Source organism: Penicillium manginii (genome assembly GCF_028828005.1).
Source record: "Penicillium manginii strain IBT 31320 chromosome Unknown utg000007l:1.0-2284322.0:1.0-2285126.0, whole genome shotgun sequence".
Classification (NCBI taxonomy): domain Eukaryota; kingdom Fungi; phylum Ascomycota; class Eurotiomycetes; order Eurotiales; family Aspergillaceae; genus Penicillium; species Penicillium manginii.
The window spans coordinates 542,986-561,251 of NW_026643108.1; the positions used below are offsets into that span (position 1 = coordinate 542,986).

An 18,266-nucleotide genomic window follows, 5' to 3' on the forward strand; every position below is an offset into this window, starting at 1 on the left:
ATGCTAGCTGAACACAGTATGCAATATAACACGACATCCGTCGAAAGACGTGCCAACAGAAACAACCAACGGGTATTCGTCCAAAGAGCATAACCGGAAAGTAAGAAAGGAAGCGTAGTAAAGAAGTAAGAAGAAGTTCAAACCGGATATCCGGCAAGCTGATCATGGGTACCATAGAGAATAATAAATAGAAAGAAAGAAGCAAAAACAGCTGCCGTGCTCTAGGAGCTGCGCTGGACCGAATTACTTCAGTCAGAGAGAATTTTGCCATGCCCACATAAGGGAGATCATGAATGTCCAGGGTGGCGGTGATCGTGATCATCGGGGTATGGAGGCGGGGGCTGGTACGGGTCTGGCATCGGCATGGGTGCTTGTTCCCGCAAAGGCCCGTCAGCTGGATAAGGGTGACTCGGGCCATCGTGGATATACCCAAGATTTTGTTGCTCGATATCATCGTAGGGCGAGGGATCGTTTGCAAGGGAATGGGCGTGAGCGTGGCCACTGCTGTTCTGGTAAAAGCGGCTCGGTTGCTCGGAGAGGTACTCGTCCGACTCCGAGTACGATGGAGACGTACCGAAGTGGCCAGTCTCGGGATTTGACTGGGCATTGGCGAGCAGGACCTGGCCCTCCTCGTCGCCAGGATATCGGTTCTTTCGAGCACCAGGTATCGCTGTGCCGGCGCCTTGGTAGGAAGTCCCTGCGGTAGCGGACTGCGAAGACTCTAGGCCAATGTTGTTTTCGTCTCGTTGCTGATAGCTCGAATCCTGCGTGCGGTTCTTGCGCCCGACGAATAACCACCGGCCACCGCGCCCAACAGCCTTCACGAGGTCGAATGGGTTCATGGCGTCGACGAGCGCTTTGAGGCCGAAGCGTCCGCCTTGGTAGGAGTCTTTGCCGTTGCCGTAGAAATCGGTTACCTCGCCGGGTTGCACGGCATAGGGCTTCCAGGCGAAGGCCCACAGATGTAGGACGGAGAATATAGCCATTTCGATGTTAATAAGAAGCTCGGGGAGCCCATATTTGAGGTCGGCTAAGGCAATTTTCGGGGTCGAATCGATGGCGCCCAAGGTCACGAGGATGCTGATGAGTGTCTAGCAGATGTTAGAACAGCTCGGAAGAAACCTCAGCGTACGCGCGAGTAATTCTTGCTTACCGATTGCCAGAAAGACAAGAAAATAACCAGCTTAATGGAGAGGATCTTCATGAACGGCTTATGCTCCTTGATATCATCTTTGATTTGGTAGTAGAATTGAATTAAGCAATACATCGCAACCGAGACGGAGATGGATTCGAAGATGATCACCTGTAGGAATAGTGTTAGCTTAGCCCCGGATCAAAGTGAGCATTTAAAAGGGTCACAGCATACCCAAACGTGGGCAAAGGCCGGGCTCATTGACTCTTCGCAATACCTGCCGCCGACTTGAGCGAGCACAGCAACCACGGTCATCAACACGCGCAGCACGCAGTATTGGAAAACACCGGTCCAGATGATCTGTCAAGGGTCCAACATTAGTATTCCATCCAGCCAGCTTTATTTTCCACCGCCGGAACGTTCCTCCGCTTACATTAAACCATGTCAATCCACTACGCGGATTCCTCCAGAGGCGTTCCCCACCACAACACACCCATTTTTGAAAGTGATTCAACGGCCACAGCCATGTCTTTGGTTGGATCCCTCGGAAATAGTCCTTCTGGCTGTGTAGATCGGGGGCGATGTAGTGGCACATGAGGCCGAAGAAAGCGGCGATACAGAAGGCTTCGTAGCAGTTGCCGATCACTTCGAAGTAGACGGCATCGTGGTAGAAAAGAATACTGAGCCATGCGACGAGCGAGTAGATGGGGACCATCCAGAGGATGCGAATAATACTGCGCGACGATCGAGATATCAGTTCGACTGGACCTCTGTCAAATGTCTTCTCCGACCAGGTTGGTCCTCCCCACTTACTGGCGTTGTTCGATGGGTTTACTGTAGTGGGTGGCATGGCCCATAATCAGGAAAATGGATATGAAGCAGGCGATCAGGGCGCAGACGCCGCCTAAGATCAGGGCTAGCTCGTGAAATGTGATTCCGCCATCCCAGAGATCGACCTCCTCGACTGTCGCAAATCAGTTCCGGGAATTCCTAAGCGATGCGCCGATGCGCCAGGGGGGAGGGGGGAGGGACAACCCACTCTTCTGCTCCTCCGTGGTGGTATTGCACGTTGTCCAGCCCATTTTGGCTGGGAGTGCTGGTGGGAGACGAATTCAGTCGAATGGAACGAGGTAAATGGAGGTGTTAAAGGCCAAAGTGAAAGAGGGAGGGAGGGAAATAGCCCAAGGTTCGTCCAAAAGGTCAACTCTGGGCGCCAAGCAGGGGTGTCAAATCTTATCCGTGGGTTCAACAACTATGCCTTGCCCCAACTCCGACAACTCCGGAAGAGTACTGTACTGTACGTGCGTAAGTGGGAACAAAGGAAGGGAAGACAAAGGAACCAGTTAAATCATTACAATGGAATGAACAGGGCATCGTTAAGTCCTTTCGTCAACCAAGCCACATTTGCGGGTGCAGCGATCGGCGGTCTTAGGCAGCCTTAGGAGGCTTGGAGGCTTGGCGCGGGCCCTCGTGTAGCACATCTTCAAGTTGATATTTATACCTAGGTATTTATAGCTTCGTCTCTTTCTCTTTATTTGTCCATAATGTAGCATGCTCAAGTGGTTGCCTTACAGAGACGTGTGCGACAAGGTGTAAACAGTGAAAATATAGCGTTCGAGACACTTACAATAGCCTTATATCTAGCCAGAGATATTGATGGATACATTGGGAATCTGAGGAGTCCTATAAGATAGTAATTGATGATTTGTAAAAAAAAAAATTCTTTAGTAACGGGCTTCTAAAAGCTGTGTAGTTAATCCTTTGAGGTTGATAATTTTGAAAGCTACTCCGACATGAATGAAATATTTGCATAAAGTTATGCATGGATCTCTTGGGAGTAGATAATAATATACTCTCTCTCTCGACCTTCTAAATCTTCAGTAGACAATGAGTTCAAGTTGGTAGTGATGACATAACTTTGTTATAATTTGCTTTGTTTCGCTTTCATTTGCTAATCTTACAGGGCAGATCTATATCTGCTTATTTTTTGTTTATGTTGGCCTTTGAATTGCCTCTCAACGTCCCCGCCAATTCCGCCCTCGCCCCCCACGCCCTGCGCGTTCTTGACGTCGCTGTGCAGCTGCTGGACCGTATTCCGGGCCAATATCCACAAACTCATTTTCCTCTTCGAACGTAATTCGGCGCATCTCATCGCCTCCACGTCGAGGACATGAGCCCTTCCGAAGTAGCTCGTCGAACTGGTCCAACCGCTTGTCCGCAATATCCCGTGCCACGGGCATGTAGTAGAGTTTGGGCTTAGCTGTTGTAGACTTGAATAGTTCATCCAAGGGCTTAAAGCCTTGACCAGGTCGCGACGGAGGTGCAGGTGGGGCGCTGGGAGGCTGGCTGAAGCTACCGCGTGGACCCAGCGGCGCGCCATCGATCCCACTTGGGTGTGGTTTAGCCGGCACGGAGCGCGAATTTGGCCCGGCCTCTGAGAGTGTGGCTTTAGTGCCATCGTCAGTGGTATCGTAACGGACTTCCCAGCGGACTGGAGGGCCGGCTCGGTTTCGCGATGATTCTTCGGTTTGGATCCATTCTTGGATTTTCTCATCGGGAATGAAATCGGCCCAGAGGTTCTTCCGGTTACGTTCATTGGGCCATATTTTGCCATGTAGGGAGGAACGCACTCGTGATGCGGATTGTACATCGCGGAAGCGAACAAAGCAGTGTGTTTTGATTGGATCAAGGTAGTACTCCTGGATTGCCTCTCGGTCGGTCGGCGCGCCGGGAGCTGAAGCGAGGTTGGCGAGATGGTTTCGAAGTGCTGGGGGTTGCAAAGGACGCATCAGTCCGTCAATATAGAGGGCTGATGTGGCCGCGTGAAGGGCAGGCTCAACATCGGCGTCTTCCATAACAACATCTTGAGGTGGTGATGGCTCTTGAGTCGGCGCCGCTTCAGCAAAGAGGCCTCGAAAACGAGCGTCCTGTTTGACTGGAGTTGGAGGCTTGGGAGCTGAAGTCGGCAGAGAACTCTCAACTGCTTTCTGCTCTCCCTGGCTCGGCTCTTGGGCGGGTTCTTGAGTAGGTTCTGTTTCCTGAGCGCTTGGCGCCTTGTCTTCCAATATGATCCGCGGGCCCTCTTCTTCTGCCCGGGCCTTTTTAGCCGCGATTGCTTCCGGTGTGGGAACGGGGCTCTGGCTGCGACGCTTGCGTTTCCGTTTATCTTCCAGGGCCTCTTCAATTGGCAAAGGCGTTGAAAGCTCCGTATTGGCTTCGGATGTTGGAGCTAATGAAGGCACTGATGTATCGAGAGGCTGCGCCAATTCTTCTCGGGGCTCCTTTTGCACGTCTCCAGCGTCCTGCTCGACGAGTTTCGATTTACTGGGCTCTTCGGAGGCAGTAGCTGCAGTTGCAGCCTCCAATTGTCCCTCGTTACCATTTGTTTGTTTATCTAGCTCCTGTTCTTCCTGCGATTCCTGGGCTTGTGGTGGCTCTACGGCCGGTTGTTCCTTCGTTGCAGGTTCTTGGGGTGGTAGGTCGGGCTGCTGCTCTTCGGGCTGTTGCTGATCGGTGAATTCAGCTACTGGAGATGGTTCTTCGGTAGTCTGTTGTTCCGCATGATCGGCCGGTGCAGCATCATCTGTTGAGACTTTCGCGTCTTCCTCGGCAAGTTTGTCGACGAAGTGCTGCTTGAGACGCAGGCCGGTGCCAGGAATGCCGCGATTCTTCAGCTCGGCCTTTAGCTCAGTCACCTTCCATGAAGAGTAATCAGTCATTATGGCGGGGCATGGAATTGAGGTGAGGTGAGGTGAGGGTGAAACTGAATCAAGTGTTCAAGTTGCGAATCTTCTCTTCAACACGCGCGCATTCGGCGCGCCGATGACGTAAGGTGGTTTCCGGATCGAGACTAGCGTTATATATAACCTTAGGCTAAGCATGCAGGTCTACTTTGAAATCATGCACGATACAACACCAACAGGCTATGATAAATCACTCACAGCATGTGAGAGGATGGTATTAATTCTAATAATTCAGATTCCACATCTAGAACTGACCTGAGACAAAATATAATAGTAGCTATCAAAAGAACTTGAACCTTGGAAGTTCATAGCAGATGAGTTAGTAGTAATGATCGCGAGCCGAAGCAACCAAATGTCTTTCATTAGACCCTAACAATATAACAGGATCTTTAAGACCTCGAGTCCCATGTCATACGCTGCTGTTTCTGCGAAGGGGATAGTTGAGGACATTTTGCCACTTGGTGGCAAACCATAATGCGCTACTTACGACTGGACTCGGTCCACGAGACGAATGATGGCCACACCCACCCGGTCGCCAGTAAATTACTACCAATCAGCAAGCTATGGTATAATTCAAAGCTCTAGCTATCATCTGATGCTCGTAATCAATGGTTCATTATGTCATAGGAGGCTGTCGAAGGCCTGGGGTATAGAGGAGGGGTAAACCCAAGCTTTTGGCCACATCACAAACAGTCACGGTGTATTTGCCATGATACCACACTGCCCAAGTGACAAAGATGTCCACAATTAATTTCCAAACTCTACTTGACCAGCAGGTTGGCAGGGTCCCAAGCGCATCCTGGCCAGCTACTCCAAGTATCGTCAACCTTGTCTTTGAAATTATAGAATCAAGACTAATTCGTTCTGAAGGGAAAGCGCCAGATAAAACGGCAGCACAAAAGCGGATAGCCGTCAACTCTTTGCGATTCCAAGGTGCTGCCTGGGCTACTGCCGGCGGTAGCATGCTCGCTACATTATCGGGAGTCTTTAAGATTTTTCGAAATTTCCGTGGCTTCAAGTACATTTAGCTCCTACTTTTGTCGACTCGGATCAAGTGAAAACGATATAAAATCAAATTCCTATGGCAATCATCAAAATGGAGAAATGTTCTCAAGATGAGATATTCCAGGAGAATAGCTAGCACTTTTGTGAATCAATCAAGTCTTAGACAGTCTAAGACTTTTCTGAGTAAGGCTCATCTTAAGAACCATCGGAATGTAGAGACCTCCTTAGGGTCTGTTTAATCCACGATTCCCCTAGGGAGAAGAGAAAGATAGTCTAAGGGTGCCGGCTCGGTTCCATCAGGAGTACCAACAATCTTCAATGTGTCGCCCTTCTTCACTTTGATGTCCCGGAAATTGATACGCATAGCTGAGTGCCCATCCAAGTATATGGAGGGGGTATGACTGATATAGTCTTCAGCGTTTCCAATCCATTCGCCAACCTTCTTCTCATTCAGGTATACTTTCCACTGTGACTGACCTCCATAGAGATCATAGTAGTTGATTGCCAGATTGTATGTTCCTGATGGGAATTTGACTTTTGTCGTAGCAGTTCCAACGGTGTTGTTAGAAGACGTGACAATTGCAACTGCGCCTGACGCCGTTTCAAATGGGCTGACAGTGTAGGCCTTGTAGCCATCGAGAGACATGGTTTCCGCCTCAATACGCCAGGGATGGTTGTCGACACGCTTCGATGTATCGGCGATTCCGGAGAGGTTGTGGTAGAAGTCGACAATGGCATCTCGCCAGACAATCGAGTGCCCAGCTTGGTACTCAAAACGACGGAGGACATGTTCGTATCGCTCCTTGTCAATCTTGCTTTGCAAGCTTTCCCATTGTGTCAGAAAGGTTTGTGCAGTATCTGCACCGTCGTAGTGGGCATCATAGAAATGCTGGATAACGGTTTTCCCAGAATGTAGACGGTGAGTGTAATCAACATGATGGAACCACAGAAGAAGGTTGTCGGGAGTAGTTTCGATCTTTTCGTACATAGCTGCAACCTCTGAGGGATACTGGCCTGAGAATCCAGTTCCATTAGAGACTGTTCGATCCATTCCGATTGATGTATGGTCCGCGCGAGTCCATTGACCCCACCCGTTATTATCTTGCGATGCAGGGTTCGGGCCAAAGTGAGTATACAAGATATCGGTCAATGTCTGTATGCCCAAGTTTCCACTGTAGTTCTCATAAGCTGGCCATGATTCCATTGACATCTTTGTGATGGTATTGAGAACGGCTTTATCCAAGCCAAAGGTCAAACGAATCCAATCTTGGAGCATGCCCTCGGAATCATCAGTTGGATTCCATGCCAACCTACCGTAGGCATATAGATTTGACATGGCTAAATGACTACCGAGCCAAGTAGTATTTGTGCCAACATTGACAACAGCAGTAGATCCGCCCAATTTCCGGTTGAAGCGCTTGCCAGAGTACACATCTCGAACCAAGGAGGGCTTCCCATCAACCCGAAGGTCGAAGTCGAAGATAGTTTTCCAAAGAGGTGGAAGATAGAAGAGATGTGATTGTTGTCCTAGATACTCTTGCGTAACCTGGAGCTCAATCGCGGTGCTCGTATTGAACAAATTTGCGAATAAGGGGGAAGGTGGTTCTCGAACTTGAAAGTCAATAGGTCCGTATTTGATTTGGACTACCACGTTCTCCTCAAACTTGCCATCCAACTCTTTGAAGAAATCGACGGCGGCATTGGCACGATCAGCGTCCCAGTCCGATTCGTTGAGCTGATTGTAGACAAAGGCGCGAAACATGACAATGCCTCCATGTGGCTCAAGGGCATGGGCGAAAAGATTGGCACCGTCAGCTAGAGTGCGATTGTATGTTTCTGGGCCCGGTTGCCCCTCAGAGCTAGCCTTTATGAGATAGCCAGCCATGTCTGGGACTTCATCATAAATCTGATCAGTGATGTTTGACCACCAGTTGATGACAGAGGCATCGAGGGGGTCGTATGTGTCCAAGCCACCAAATGTTTGAGGCGAGGCGAAGTTGAGGGACACGCCAACTTGGATACCGTACGGCCGGAAAACATCTGCAATTCTGGCTATCCCTTTGATGTTCGTAGGGGTGAGCAGGGTGGCGTTTGCATTGACATTATTGATGACGATGGCGTTGACTCTCACACTCGCTAAGAGACGAGCATACTGTTTGACTCGGGTCAGATCATCAACAATAGCACCATTCTTGAAAAATATGGACGGTCCACCATATCCTCTCTCAATTCTGCCGTCCATGTCATCCCATTGGTTTACCCATCTAATCGGGGCAGCTGGGTTCGTAGCATATGCGACTTCGGAGAAATTACCCTGGGCCAGCATTGAGAGATATTCGAAAGTACCGTATAGAACACCCCTTTCATTCGATCCTAGGATACGGATATTGTTGTTCCGAGTGTCAATCCAAAAGCCATCTTCTTCCAGGTCAGGAACATCCTTCACAGCTCCGCAAGTCTTGCGATATTGCTCGAGGGTACCAACGACCACGGCAGACGAAGACGATTTACACTTGTTGTGGCTGATACCAATTTTTTTACCATATATACTCTTCAATCCCTGTTGTAGCTCCGTGCCCGCGACGTATACAGGGCTGGTTTCAGTTGCATTGAGGGCAACGACATTGGCGGGCAGCTTGGATTTGCATTGCTGGGAGCATGATAACGGGGCATATCGTAGCCAGCCGTCTAGTCCATTTTCAGCGGCCACAAGGCCTAGGGAGGCCAATAAAAGAAGGACTCGCATTTTGAAGCTTCAAACGAATTGGACCATGAGAGAACAGAGGGACCAGGCTAAGCCCCAGTCTACCGGGAGTCTTTATACCGACCCGTGTCAACGCATCAGACGATCGGCAACTCCCTGGAGAATGCATTTCCCGGGCTTCAGGCTAAATGATACTAACTTCAAGCTAGTTGAGCAATGCTTTCAGGCTATAGTGGGCAGCCAAGTTGATGAAGATGAGGAGTGCAGCAGCGAAGTGGAGTTTCCCCGCAACCGACGCGTGGGGGTGCCCCTTTAGCGTCGTCTCTTTAGCGTTCTCTCCTTGACGATTGCAGGAAGGGCGGCTTATCGGAAAATTAACATGGACGGGGATCAAGATTATTTATTTGCAGATACTGGGAGACATAGGGGGCTGTTTTATTGAAACATCTCATAATTGTAGTAGGCTATTTCTTTAGAAAACGCCACCTCTATGACCATCCTTATATCTTTTATTGAACAGGGTATGAGAATTGAGCACGGAGGCCAGAGATGTCATCAATCATTATTTTTTCCCACCAACGGGATTTTTGGCTACGGGGAGGCTTGCACCATCCCTAAACGCCGAGGCTGGTCCGACAAACAAGCATTTACTGCTCACGGGTCAGGATGTCGGAGTCACCGGCATCCAGAATGGCCATGGTGGAGCAGCGGAAGAGCTTACCGCAAGCGGTACCGAGCTCAATCTATGCGATTGTTAGTTTTCTTACTGGCTCTCCGGGTATCCCCAAAGGGGATCCCATCGCTGAGCAACTTCACTCTCCGAAGCAGGAGATGGAAGACATTCTCATCGTCTCCAATCTCCCACTTCTTCTCAGAGTAGTGGAGCTGGCATCCAGCTGCGACGACTCGGTAGAGTGTCGACTTGAAGGGGATGCACGTACGTTGTTGCCGTTGAAGTGGTGGACGGGGACCTTGGCGAGCATGGCGTAGTACTCAAGCTCGGACTTGCGCAGAGGAGGGCAGTTACCGGCAATGAGGATGAGCTTGGCCTTGCCAGAGCGGAGGGTCTTCATGACGGACTTGGAGCCCATGGTGACTGCGATTGAGTTAGAAAAAGTGTTTCAGAGTACTTTTGATTTCGATTTGTGGGAACTCACCCTTTCCGGACTTCATGACCAGAGCGAGACGGGACGAGATGGTCTCGCCGGACTTCTTAGCCTTAACCATTTTGATGGGTTTGGGGGGGTTGTTGGTGGGTGGGGAGGTAAAGGTGGTCGTGAAGTAGATGGATGAAGGAAAGAAGTCGAAATCGCACAACTTTTTTCAAAATGAGCCGATGGGCGGAAACGATTGGAATAAGCGAGGGCCCACTTTTAGGCCGGTCACATCATCACGTGACTGATCTGCCGTTCCTTCCACTACAGTGGCGAAGCAAAGCCTGAGTCCCCTGTTGACCGCCTTTGTCTCCGCCTTTCTATGTTCCTCTGTATACATAGTCCTCATACTTCTCTTTTAAGACTAAATATGAATATACAGCTCTATTCTTAATTCCTATATATTCTACTAACCATAACTACCTAGGTAATTAATAGTTTATATCCTATATCCTGAAAACTTCCAGAGTACCCTAATCTTTTGATTCAGTCAGCAATCCTTGGGAGTTTCGGAATACGCTCCTTCCTTTTCTCTTGGCCCCTCCATCATTTAGGGTATCTCTGACCTTCTCTGACGCTTTCTTCAAGTTCTTTTCCCCAACGCCTTCAGTCTTCTACGAGACTCTCAGTCTTCTGCCAGATTTCCATTCTGCTCCAACATCTTCCGAATCTACATTTCCTGCCAATATATGCTTACTCATTTTTGAATGAGTGTACTCCAGATAGTGTCTCGAACTCCTTAAGAGATGCGATCCCCCCCCCCCGGAGACAACCATTGGGGGATATCACAAACACTATCGCATCGAAGTTCTCGGAGTTTCGCCCTTAGGCAAATCGCCAGCATTCTCGGACGCGGAATCGAAATGTGTTTTCCCTGGATCGAAGTGAAAGAATACAGACCCATGTAGCTGAAACACAACCATAACTCCAGAGAGAGAAACCTGACAAAGTGAGGCTTGAGGGGAAAACCTGATTTAGGAGTGGGGAAGTTTGCTCGGAACTGGTGATGTCAGGTTCGTGGGATTTTTTTTTTTTAATGATACTAGTTATTTCCCAGCCTCAACGCCATTCCAAAATCTGAGTGGGTCTATGGCTCCCTACACTTCAACTACGAAGTACTTAAATCGCTGTTTGAATGGCGATGGATGGCGATGGAAATGGTAAATATCTACGAGCTACGACCCGTAACCTGTAGTTTGAATTAATACTACCCCTACCACCATGTTAAGAAGCTTTGTATGCTACTGGGATATTCTTAATTGGGAGGCCATGGCGGCGTAATCGGCGGCTATCGTCCGCCGTACGCGGGGCTGCGGGGTGACTCATCATATTCTGCCTGTCACGTCCGCCTTGTGTCGATTTCTAATGAACTCGTTCCCCCCTTCCCCCCCCTCCCCACCTCTTTCTTTCTTCATTATATTCTTGCATTGAGATTCATTCATCATGGTGGCCGAAACTAGTGCACCCTCTGCACCTTTCCGTCAGTTACTTCCCCTTATCCCCCCCATTGCTTTGCCTAGACGGCTACTAAATCCCGTAGAGAGAGTCGATTCCCAGCCTGAGAACCCTTTCGCCAGTCTGATTGAGGATCAGTCAATTGCGATTATTCCGTCGTTCAAACTCGAATCCGGCGTCACTCTATACAATGTGCCGGTTGCTTACACAACCCGGGGTACCCTCTCTCCCAAGGGAGACAACGCCCTGGTGATTTGCCATGCCCTGAGTGGGAGCGCCGATGTCGCAGATTGGTGGGGTCCGCTGCTGGGTGGACCTGGACAGGCCTTCGATGTGTCTCGCTTCTTTGTCATCTGCCTCAACAGTCTGGGCAGCCCGTACGGAAGTGCGAGTGCCATTACCTATAAAGATGGTAAGGCTGAAAATGGCTACTATGGTCCTGAATTCCCCCTTACCACCGTCCGTGACGATGTCAAGTATGTTCACCTCACCCCAAGCATCAATATTCTCGGGCACTTTTGTTAATACCGGTTTAGCATTCACAAAATGGTTCTCGACGATTTGGGTGTAAAGCAAATTGCTGCTGTTGTTGGAGGATCCATGGGTGGCATGCTCACCTTGGAATACTCCTTCTTCGGCAAGGACTACGTCCGAGCTATTGTGCCGATTGCCACCTCTGCGCGTCACTCTGCCTGGTGCATTAGCTGGGGTGAGGCTCAAAGACAGAGCATTTACAGTGACCCCAAGTACGACGATGGTTACTACACATTTGATGATCCCCCTGCCACCGGTCTTGGAGCTGCTCGCATGTCGGCGCTTCTTACCTACCGCAGTCGCAACTCGTTCGAGTCGCGGTTTGGCCGCAACGTGCCAGACCCATCGAAGCAACTGAACATCAATGGCACCGAAAAGCTTCCTACACCCCCCAATGAGCATTGGGCCATTCACAATGATGGACACCGAGGTGGTAACTCATCACGATCGGACAGCCGTCAGAACTCGCCAGCCCCACAGGCTCCACAGCCTGAGCTCGAGTTCATGGACCCTCAATTCTCTGGTACCAAGACCTTTGTCGCCCCGATACCTGACAAGCTTGACTCTCGCGGGCGCCCGCGCCCTCCCACCTACTTCTCCGCCCAGTCCTACCTCCGCTACCAGGGTGAGAAGTTTGTCAAGCGATTCGATGCCAACTGCTATATTGCCATGACCCGCAAGCTCGACACACACGACGTGTCTCGCAACCGGGCCAACCCTGATGCAGCCGACCCTGTTCTTGATGCCCTTTCTCGCGTCGAACAGCCCACCTTGGTTTTGGGAATTGAATCGGATGGTCTTTTTACTTTTGCGGAGCAGCAAGAGGTTGCAGCAGGCATCCCGAACTCGCGCCTGGAACGCATCGATAGCCCTGAAGGACACGATGCCTTCCTCTTGCAGTTCGAGCAGGTCAATCGTCACATCGTAGCCTTCTTCAATGAAGTCCTGCCAGACATCATGGCACGTGACGGCGACAGTGCTGCCGTGGCCAGTGTCAATAAGCTCACCAAGAGCAGCACTTTCGGCGAGGCCGAAGTGGAGGATATTACCGCATGGTAAACTCCTCGCTGACTATAGTCATTATCGGCGCAGTTCTATTCTGCAGCCATCCCATGCTCCTGTCTCTGACATGGATCCTCGTCCGGCTTTCTTGCTCTGGATACCAGGGCAAAGATGATTCGGTATTTGGCTCGCGTCTGAACAGGTTGCCATGGCGCATCCAGGGGAAGTAGAGGTTGCCGTTCTTTCATCCGTTTCGCTAGTCAGGGAGATGAGCATCCAACTGCCTCTCTCGAATCTCACTTGGCCTTGTCCATGTTGAGAAGACTGCCAAAGAAGCATCCAACTGCTCTCCATCAGACCCACCCTCTGGGTCATTTCTCCAGGAAGAGATACACTCCGGAGGTTGATGGGTCCATTTTCGATTCGATAGCCAGGTGTCTGGCTACTCGCGCGACGACAAGTCGCTTTTTTATAAATAGAAATCAATCAAAACCGTGGGCTTATAGTCCCATTGCACATTTAAAGTGCACTACAACATCCTCTCGCAACGCAATGGTAGTGTCTTCCCCAGTGAATATTGGGGAGAGTTAATTCAAATGAGCGGCTAAGCTTGTTCTAAATCACGATACATATTCAAGTAGAACCCTCGCAAAATTGATGATGTTGAATCATCCTCTGAATGCCTGGCAACACTTGTTGAATGTATTGGCGCCAGACAAGTAAAGACGATTATCCGTCACGTTCGGCCTCCACCTTGCAACATATGAAATCAACAAACCGAACCCCCAGATAATGCATAAGCACTCCTCCCTCCGCACTAACTCCTAGATGCCATCATAAAGCTGGCCCCGACTTCTCCCTCGAGGGAAAGACCGGGGACGACATTGTATGCGTCCTCATGCTAGCGGAAGGACCCACGCAACAGCGTCCCTGGTCTTTCCCTCGAGAGGAAAGTCGGGGTCATCTTTACCAGGGCATGTACCAGTAACTGCCGACGGAGGCATATTCAAACATTCCTCAGGGGGGCGAGTTCCTGTTCGTGTAAGCCTTGATTCTCCTGGATTCTCCAGCTGGGGACTAACATTGGACAAACTCATAGTCATTGAGGAAGGTCCGGGAGTAGGCCCAAATCTATGACAAACTGTCGAGTCACAGCGAAGTCCATTTCAGAGTCGATGTAGACAGCACCGATAAGGGCCTCCACCGTGGTTGCCATCAATCGAACTTGCACTCGATTTTGAGCAGGATTGGGTCGAATCCTTCTCTCCAAGCCTCGACGGAACCCGACGTCGGTCAGATTAGTATTTCTACCAATGTTGACTTGGTAGTCGCTTGTTTGTCCTATATGGAGGTTAATTTCTGATTCTCATGTCAAATCAATCACATTCTCACCTGTCGACCAACCCTGAGTGTATCCGTACACACAGATAATTAGCCGCAGCACTGCATCCCCGATCAAAGCGAGTCTTTTATTCCCCTCTGGTCTCAAAGAGGCACCCGCAGCCTCAAGGGCCTCAGTTAGAGGATTTTCATCTCTAAATGAATACGGTATCTCTTTTTCCGGGGGGGTCAGACATTGTTTCGCTGTGGAATTGGGTATCTGGGTACAGCGCTGCGACTAATTAGATAGAGAAGTTCAAGTTACCACCAGTAGTAGCAAAGCCTTGATATTTCAAAGAAGGGGCAATGAATGAGAAAGTGCGATCAAGCCGGAGTTTACCCCTATTTATGATAGATATTTCCAGGCCGGTTTATAATCGGTCGTATACACGCCTGGGTGTTGGTGGGCAGATGACGAGGGCTCCTGACCTTTCAAGATTAGCCACGTCAGTATGCCAGCGAGCGCTTACAGACAGCTGTGGGCAAGGTTGAGAAGCCGCAGTATAGTACCAGGCTTGAATGCAATCAGTTGGACCACTCGGACTTCATTTCGAAAAGCAAGACGCGATTTACAATTTGCTTGATGGTTTAACGGATCAAGGCAGTATTGAGAATTATTTTATTCTAATGTAGATAGTAGTTACTAGTAGTTTAAAATACAATCTACTATATTAAAATATGCTCGGTTTGAAGTTTAAAAAATGCCACAGCTCCCAGGCTGGACTTGGAGGCAGCACAAGTCTGATTGGACCTTTCCAGGTATGCTACTGCTAATACTACTACGGAGTACCTAGGTAATCTACTACTACAACCTCGTATACTAATGAGGTTTCAAGCAAGGGTACGTCAATAAATCGTAACTGTGTTCACTTAATGTCTCACATGGCAAAAACGGATAGTACATTTCTGCTCTAAATTTAGACCATGGGGAAGTGCGAATGGATTGAATGAGGTTCAATTTATTAAATTGTAAGTGACAGTGTAATTCCATAGAAGCTGCTGCAAGGGGCTTCAACGGTTAAGTCATAGAAGTTAGACATTGATGGATCTTGTGTAGCGTCCTTGCGATTGCACCATCAATGATCGACGTGGGAAAAAGAAATATCCAGAGCACAGCCCAAGTTTTCCGTACTTTTGTAGATCCAACAATCCTCATCGATCAGCGGTGAAGATTCAAACAAATTCAAAACACCGGAGCCAAGCAGAAATTATGGTGGAAACCCATTCAAAGTTGAGGCTACAAATTCCAATCTCAAGCAAAGGGGTAAGAAGTGGGACGACAGCCGTTGAAGTGGAGACTGCACTGGATAATTTTATTGGCAAGCACATAAAGGGCTGAAGTGGGAGACACATCTAATAATTATCAGGAGTGAGGAACCCCCCCACTGGGCGTATCGCCCCCCCTTGGGCATGAAATCCGCGAAACGAGTCAGAGCTTTCACGGTGGGGACAAAACAGACGATCGCCCCGAAAGGAGCACGGCCGAACGCCTTTCCCAATGGTTTCTATCAGTGCGAGACAGCACGAGACAGCACGAATCAGCATCGAGGGCGTATCTAGCGTATGACAAAAGCTGGAATAGGGGCGCCACAACGGAGTACCTACTCCCCATACAAACCTAAGCGACCAAGGCTCAGAAACCGGGTCTAAAGGACAATGACGGATAATAACTCCATCTATGACGGTCTGGACCTGACACTAACGGCCACTGGCTGATCTTAAACCCTATTAGGTGAGATTTAGCCCCCCCTTCTGGTCTTGTTGTAGGGTGGTGGAACCCATCTTCAGGTTCATCAGGTCCATCTCGCCCTATTCCCCTCGCAACCCTAACTGGGTTGCTAAAAGGACACTCCACTCGACTCCTGATAATCAGGCGAGCACAAGCCTTGACTGGCTAGGGTGACTATCTATTGGTTATCCAATCCTTCTGATTTATGGATCATCGGCCCCCCCTCCACATGAAATGGATCAGCTGGGGCCCTTTGAGGCGTCGGGACGATTGACACTCGCCGAATCGCAGCGTCCTTCAAAGCAAACCAGGATGCCCCATGACGCGCCAGTGTCTTTGATTTTTCATGAACTATTCGACTCTTTCTCTCTCTCACACACACACCCTCAACACTACTCTTCCTCCCCTCACTCGGGATCTATCCCTCGTTACCACCCCCCGCATTCCAGTCTTTGGTTGTACGGCCAACGCTGCCACCCCCGATTCAAGCACTGCAACACCCGATCAACTGGGTTGACATAGTTGGGAATTCTACGTTGCCGGCCGCAGCGGATTGAGGTCGATCATTTGAAAGCTGTTTGCCACCAGCTGCATACACTAAAGCACGCACATTGCCGGTGCTGGCAGGTCACTTTCATTGTTTTTACTCGATCATTCACGCCCACCGACATAGCATTTATCGATTTGTCCTTTCAGCACCTGCAGGGGAACAGACCGGTTGCTCAAGAACCGATCAGGCTACCTGGGCCATTTGCAAATCATAGAATCTCATACTATAAGCATCCCCCCGCCACGGTCAACAACTATCTTCAGTGTCTGCAACCAACTATCAACCACAACCGATTGCAAACCAAGCCTCATTACACCAGCATCATGGAGCGCAAGCTTTCCCAGAAAGCAACCAAGATCCGTCAGCGCTTAACATTCAGTCGAAATGGCCGAACTCGCGCCTCAACCATGAGTTCATCCACAGCATCCATCAACATGCCTGGAAGCCGTCCACGCTCTGCAACCACACCTCTCTCGTCCAACCTTGCCGAGAACTCATTGGACAACAACAATGACATTCGATGCTACAATTTTGAGGATGAGTCAGGATTCTTCCGCCCAGCGTCTCCTTTGATTGACCGACAAGAAATCGAAGAAGATTTGGAAGACGAGGTTAAACATTCCTGCTCCCTCCTCATCCAAAGTCTTGACCGCGGACTTCCCATGTGGCCGTGTCTCGAAACAGGATCCCTGCACACTCGACATGGACATGGTGGCACAGTGGCCAAAGCTTCTTCACATGAAACACGCACCAATTTTCAGGGCCGACGTTTATCTCCGGCCCGAATCCTGATGAAGGAAATTCCCGCGCGCAAGGCTGGGCATGATTCCGGCGTGGCCTTTAGCAATCAATCGCCAAGATACTATGGCCGAGCATATCAGAACATCTCGCCGGCTGCCCATGTCTCTGTCACTGCCACTACTACTGCCACAGTAACCGGCAATGGCAGGTTCTACGGAGGCCGAGCATCAACCTCTCCACGCGACGAAGAAGAATCCCGAGGTCGCACGCGAGGCCGCAGCTTCGCTACAGAAACAACATCGCCAAAATCTCGATCACGATCACGCTCCCCCTCATTCTCCCGCTCTCGCTCGTCAAGCCCTGTCCTTTTCCCATACAGCCCGCCTCAAACAGACGCACTCTGGACCCGCGATGATACACACGAAATGAAACCTCTGAACCAACCGCTCGTAGAGCGAGACATCTCCCTCGGCGTAGAAGGCATGACCTGGCTCCGAGCAAGCCTGGATCTACAACCACGCCGTGACATCCACTCCTCCCCTACCGACCAACCCCCCCACTCAAAAGAACACCTTCAATCCAGCGACGGCTGCACCGCGCCGTTTCTACAGTACCCGCCAAGCGCCTGTGAAGAAGAATCTCGCCGATTTCTCCGCATACGAGGTCACTAGCAGTCGCAACTCCAGTATTTGCGGGAGTATCTCGGTGCATAGTTTTTCTTCATTCGATGGAGATGGTGATGGGGAGGAGAAGTCTTATCACGGCTTTTACAAGCTTTCCATTGATGGGGCTGGTGCTATGAATCCTGCGACTGATGTGCCTCAAAATCAAGAGGCTATTTACTCGGTTGGATTGGTGCCTGATGATGCGCAGCCAAGGCATAAGCGTAAGCGGGCGTCGCATTTGCTGAAGAAGTTGGCTGGGTTGGGGATGCGGAAGAGGGAACCTTCTATGGAAGGGAGGAGGATACAGACAGCTGTTGCTGCTGCTGGTTGAAGAGGAAAAGATTTACTATGATCAACATGTCCACTCGCTGCTTTTAGCTTTTTTTTCTTTTGTTTGATATGGTTTCCCAAGTTTTTGTCTTGTACATATACCCATTAGCACTAGACTTCGTTTTTGAACAAAACCACCCTT

The 18,266-nt window shown here is 49.8% G+C and overlaps 6 protein-coding genes across 6 annotated transcripts; 2 read left to right on the plus strand and 4 right to left on the minus strand.

The window, feature by feature from the left end:
* Nucleotides 1–287: 287 nt before the first annotated feature.
* On the minus strand, nt 288–2,214 carry N7533_010128 (OSTA/TMEM184 family protein; the record flags this gene model as incomplete). The annotated part of the gene is made up of 6 exons (XM_057106778.1): nt 288–1,091; nt 1,154–1,303; nt 1,367–1,492; nt 1,566–1,866; nt 1,946–2,096; nt 2,172–2,214. The coding sequence occupies 6 exons, from the start codon at nt 2,212–2,214 to the stop codon at nt 288–290; spliced, it is 1,575 nt and encodes a 524-aa protein (XP_056955995.1).
* Nucleotides 2,215–3,147: 933 nt separating this feature from the next.
* Nucleotides 3,148–4,851, minus strand: N7533_010129 (SAP domain protein; the record flags this gene model as incomplete). Its single annotated transcript, XM_057106779.1, has 1 exon — nt 3,148–4,851. The coding sequence occupies one exon, from the start codon at nt 4,849–4,851 to the stop codon at nt 3,148–3,150; it is 1,704 nt and encodes a 567-aa protein (XP_056955996.1).
* A 1,264-nt stretch (nt 4,852–6,115) lies between these two features.
* On the minus strand, nt 6,116–8,626 carry aguA (alpha-glucuronidase; the record flags this gene model as incomplete). Its single annotated transcript, XM_057106780.1, has 1 exon — nt 6,116–8,626. One exon carries the CDS (start codon nt 8,624–8,626, stop codon nt 6,116–6,118), a length of 2,511 nt encoding a protein of 836 aa, XP_056955997.1.
* Nucleotides 8,627–9,231: 605 nt separating this feature from the next.
* Nucleotides 9,232–9,811, minus strand: N7533_010131 (60S ribosomal protein eL30; the record flags this gene model as incomplete). Its single annotated transcript, XM_057106781.1, has 3 exons — nt 9,232–9,327; nt 9,526–9,680; nt 9,742–9,811. The coding sequence occupies 3 exons, from the start codon at nt 9,809–9,811 to the stop codon at nt 9,232–9,234; spliced, it is 321 nt and encodes a 106-aa protein (XP_056955998.1).
* A 1,370-nt stretch (nt 9,812–11,181) lies between these two features.
* Nucleotides 11,182–12,786, plus strand: met2 (homoserine O-acetyltransferase; the record flags this gene model as incomplete). Its single annotated transcript, XM_057106782.1, has 3 exons — nt 11,182–11,218; nt 11,279–11,669; nt 11,730–12,786. 3 exons carry the CDS (start codon nt 11,182–11,184, stop codon nt 12,784–12,786), a joined length of 1,485 nt encoding a protein of 494 aa, XP_056955999.1.
* A 3,925-nt stretch (nt 12,787–16,711) lies between these two features.
* On the plus strand, nt 16,712–18,125 carry N7533_010133 (uncharacterized protein; the record flags this gene model as incomplete). Its single annotated transcript, XM_057106783.1, has 2 exons — nt 16,712–17,651; nt 17,713–18,125. The coding sequence occupies 2 exons, from the start codon at nt 16,712–16,714 to the stop codon at nt 18,123–18,125; spliced, it is 1,353 nt and encodes a 450-aa protein (XP_056956000.1).
* Nucleotides 18,126–18,266: the final 141 nt, after the last annotated feature.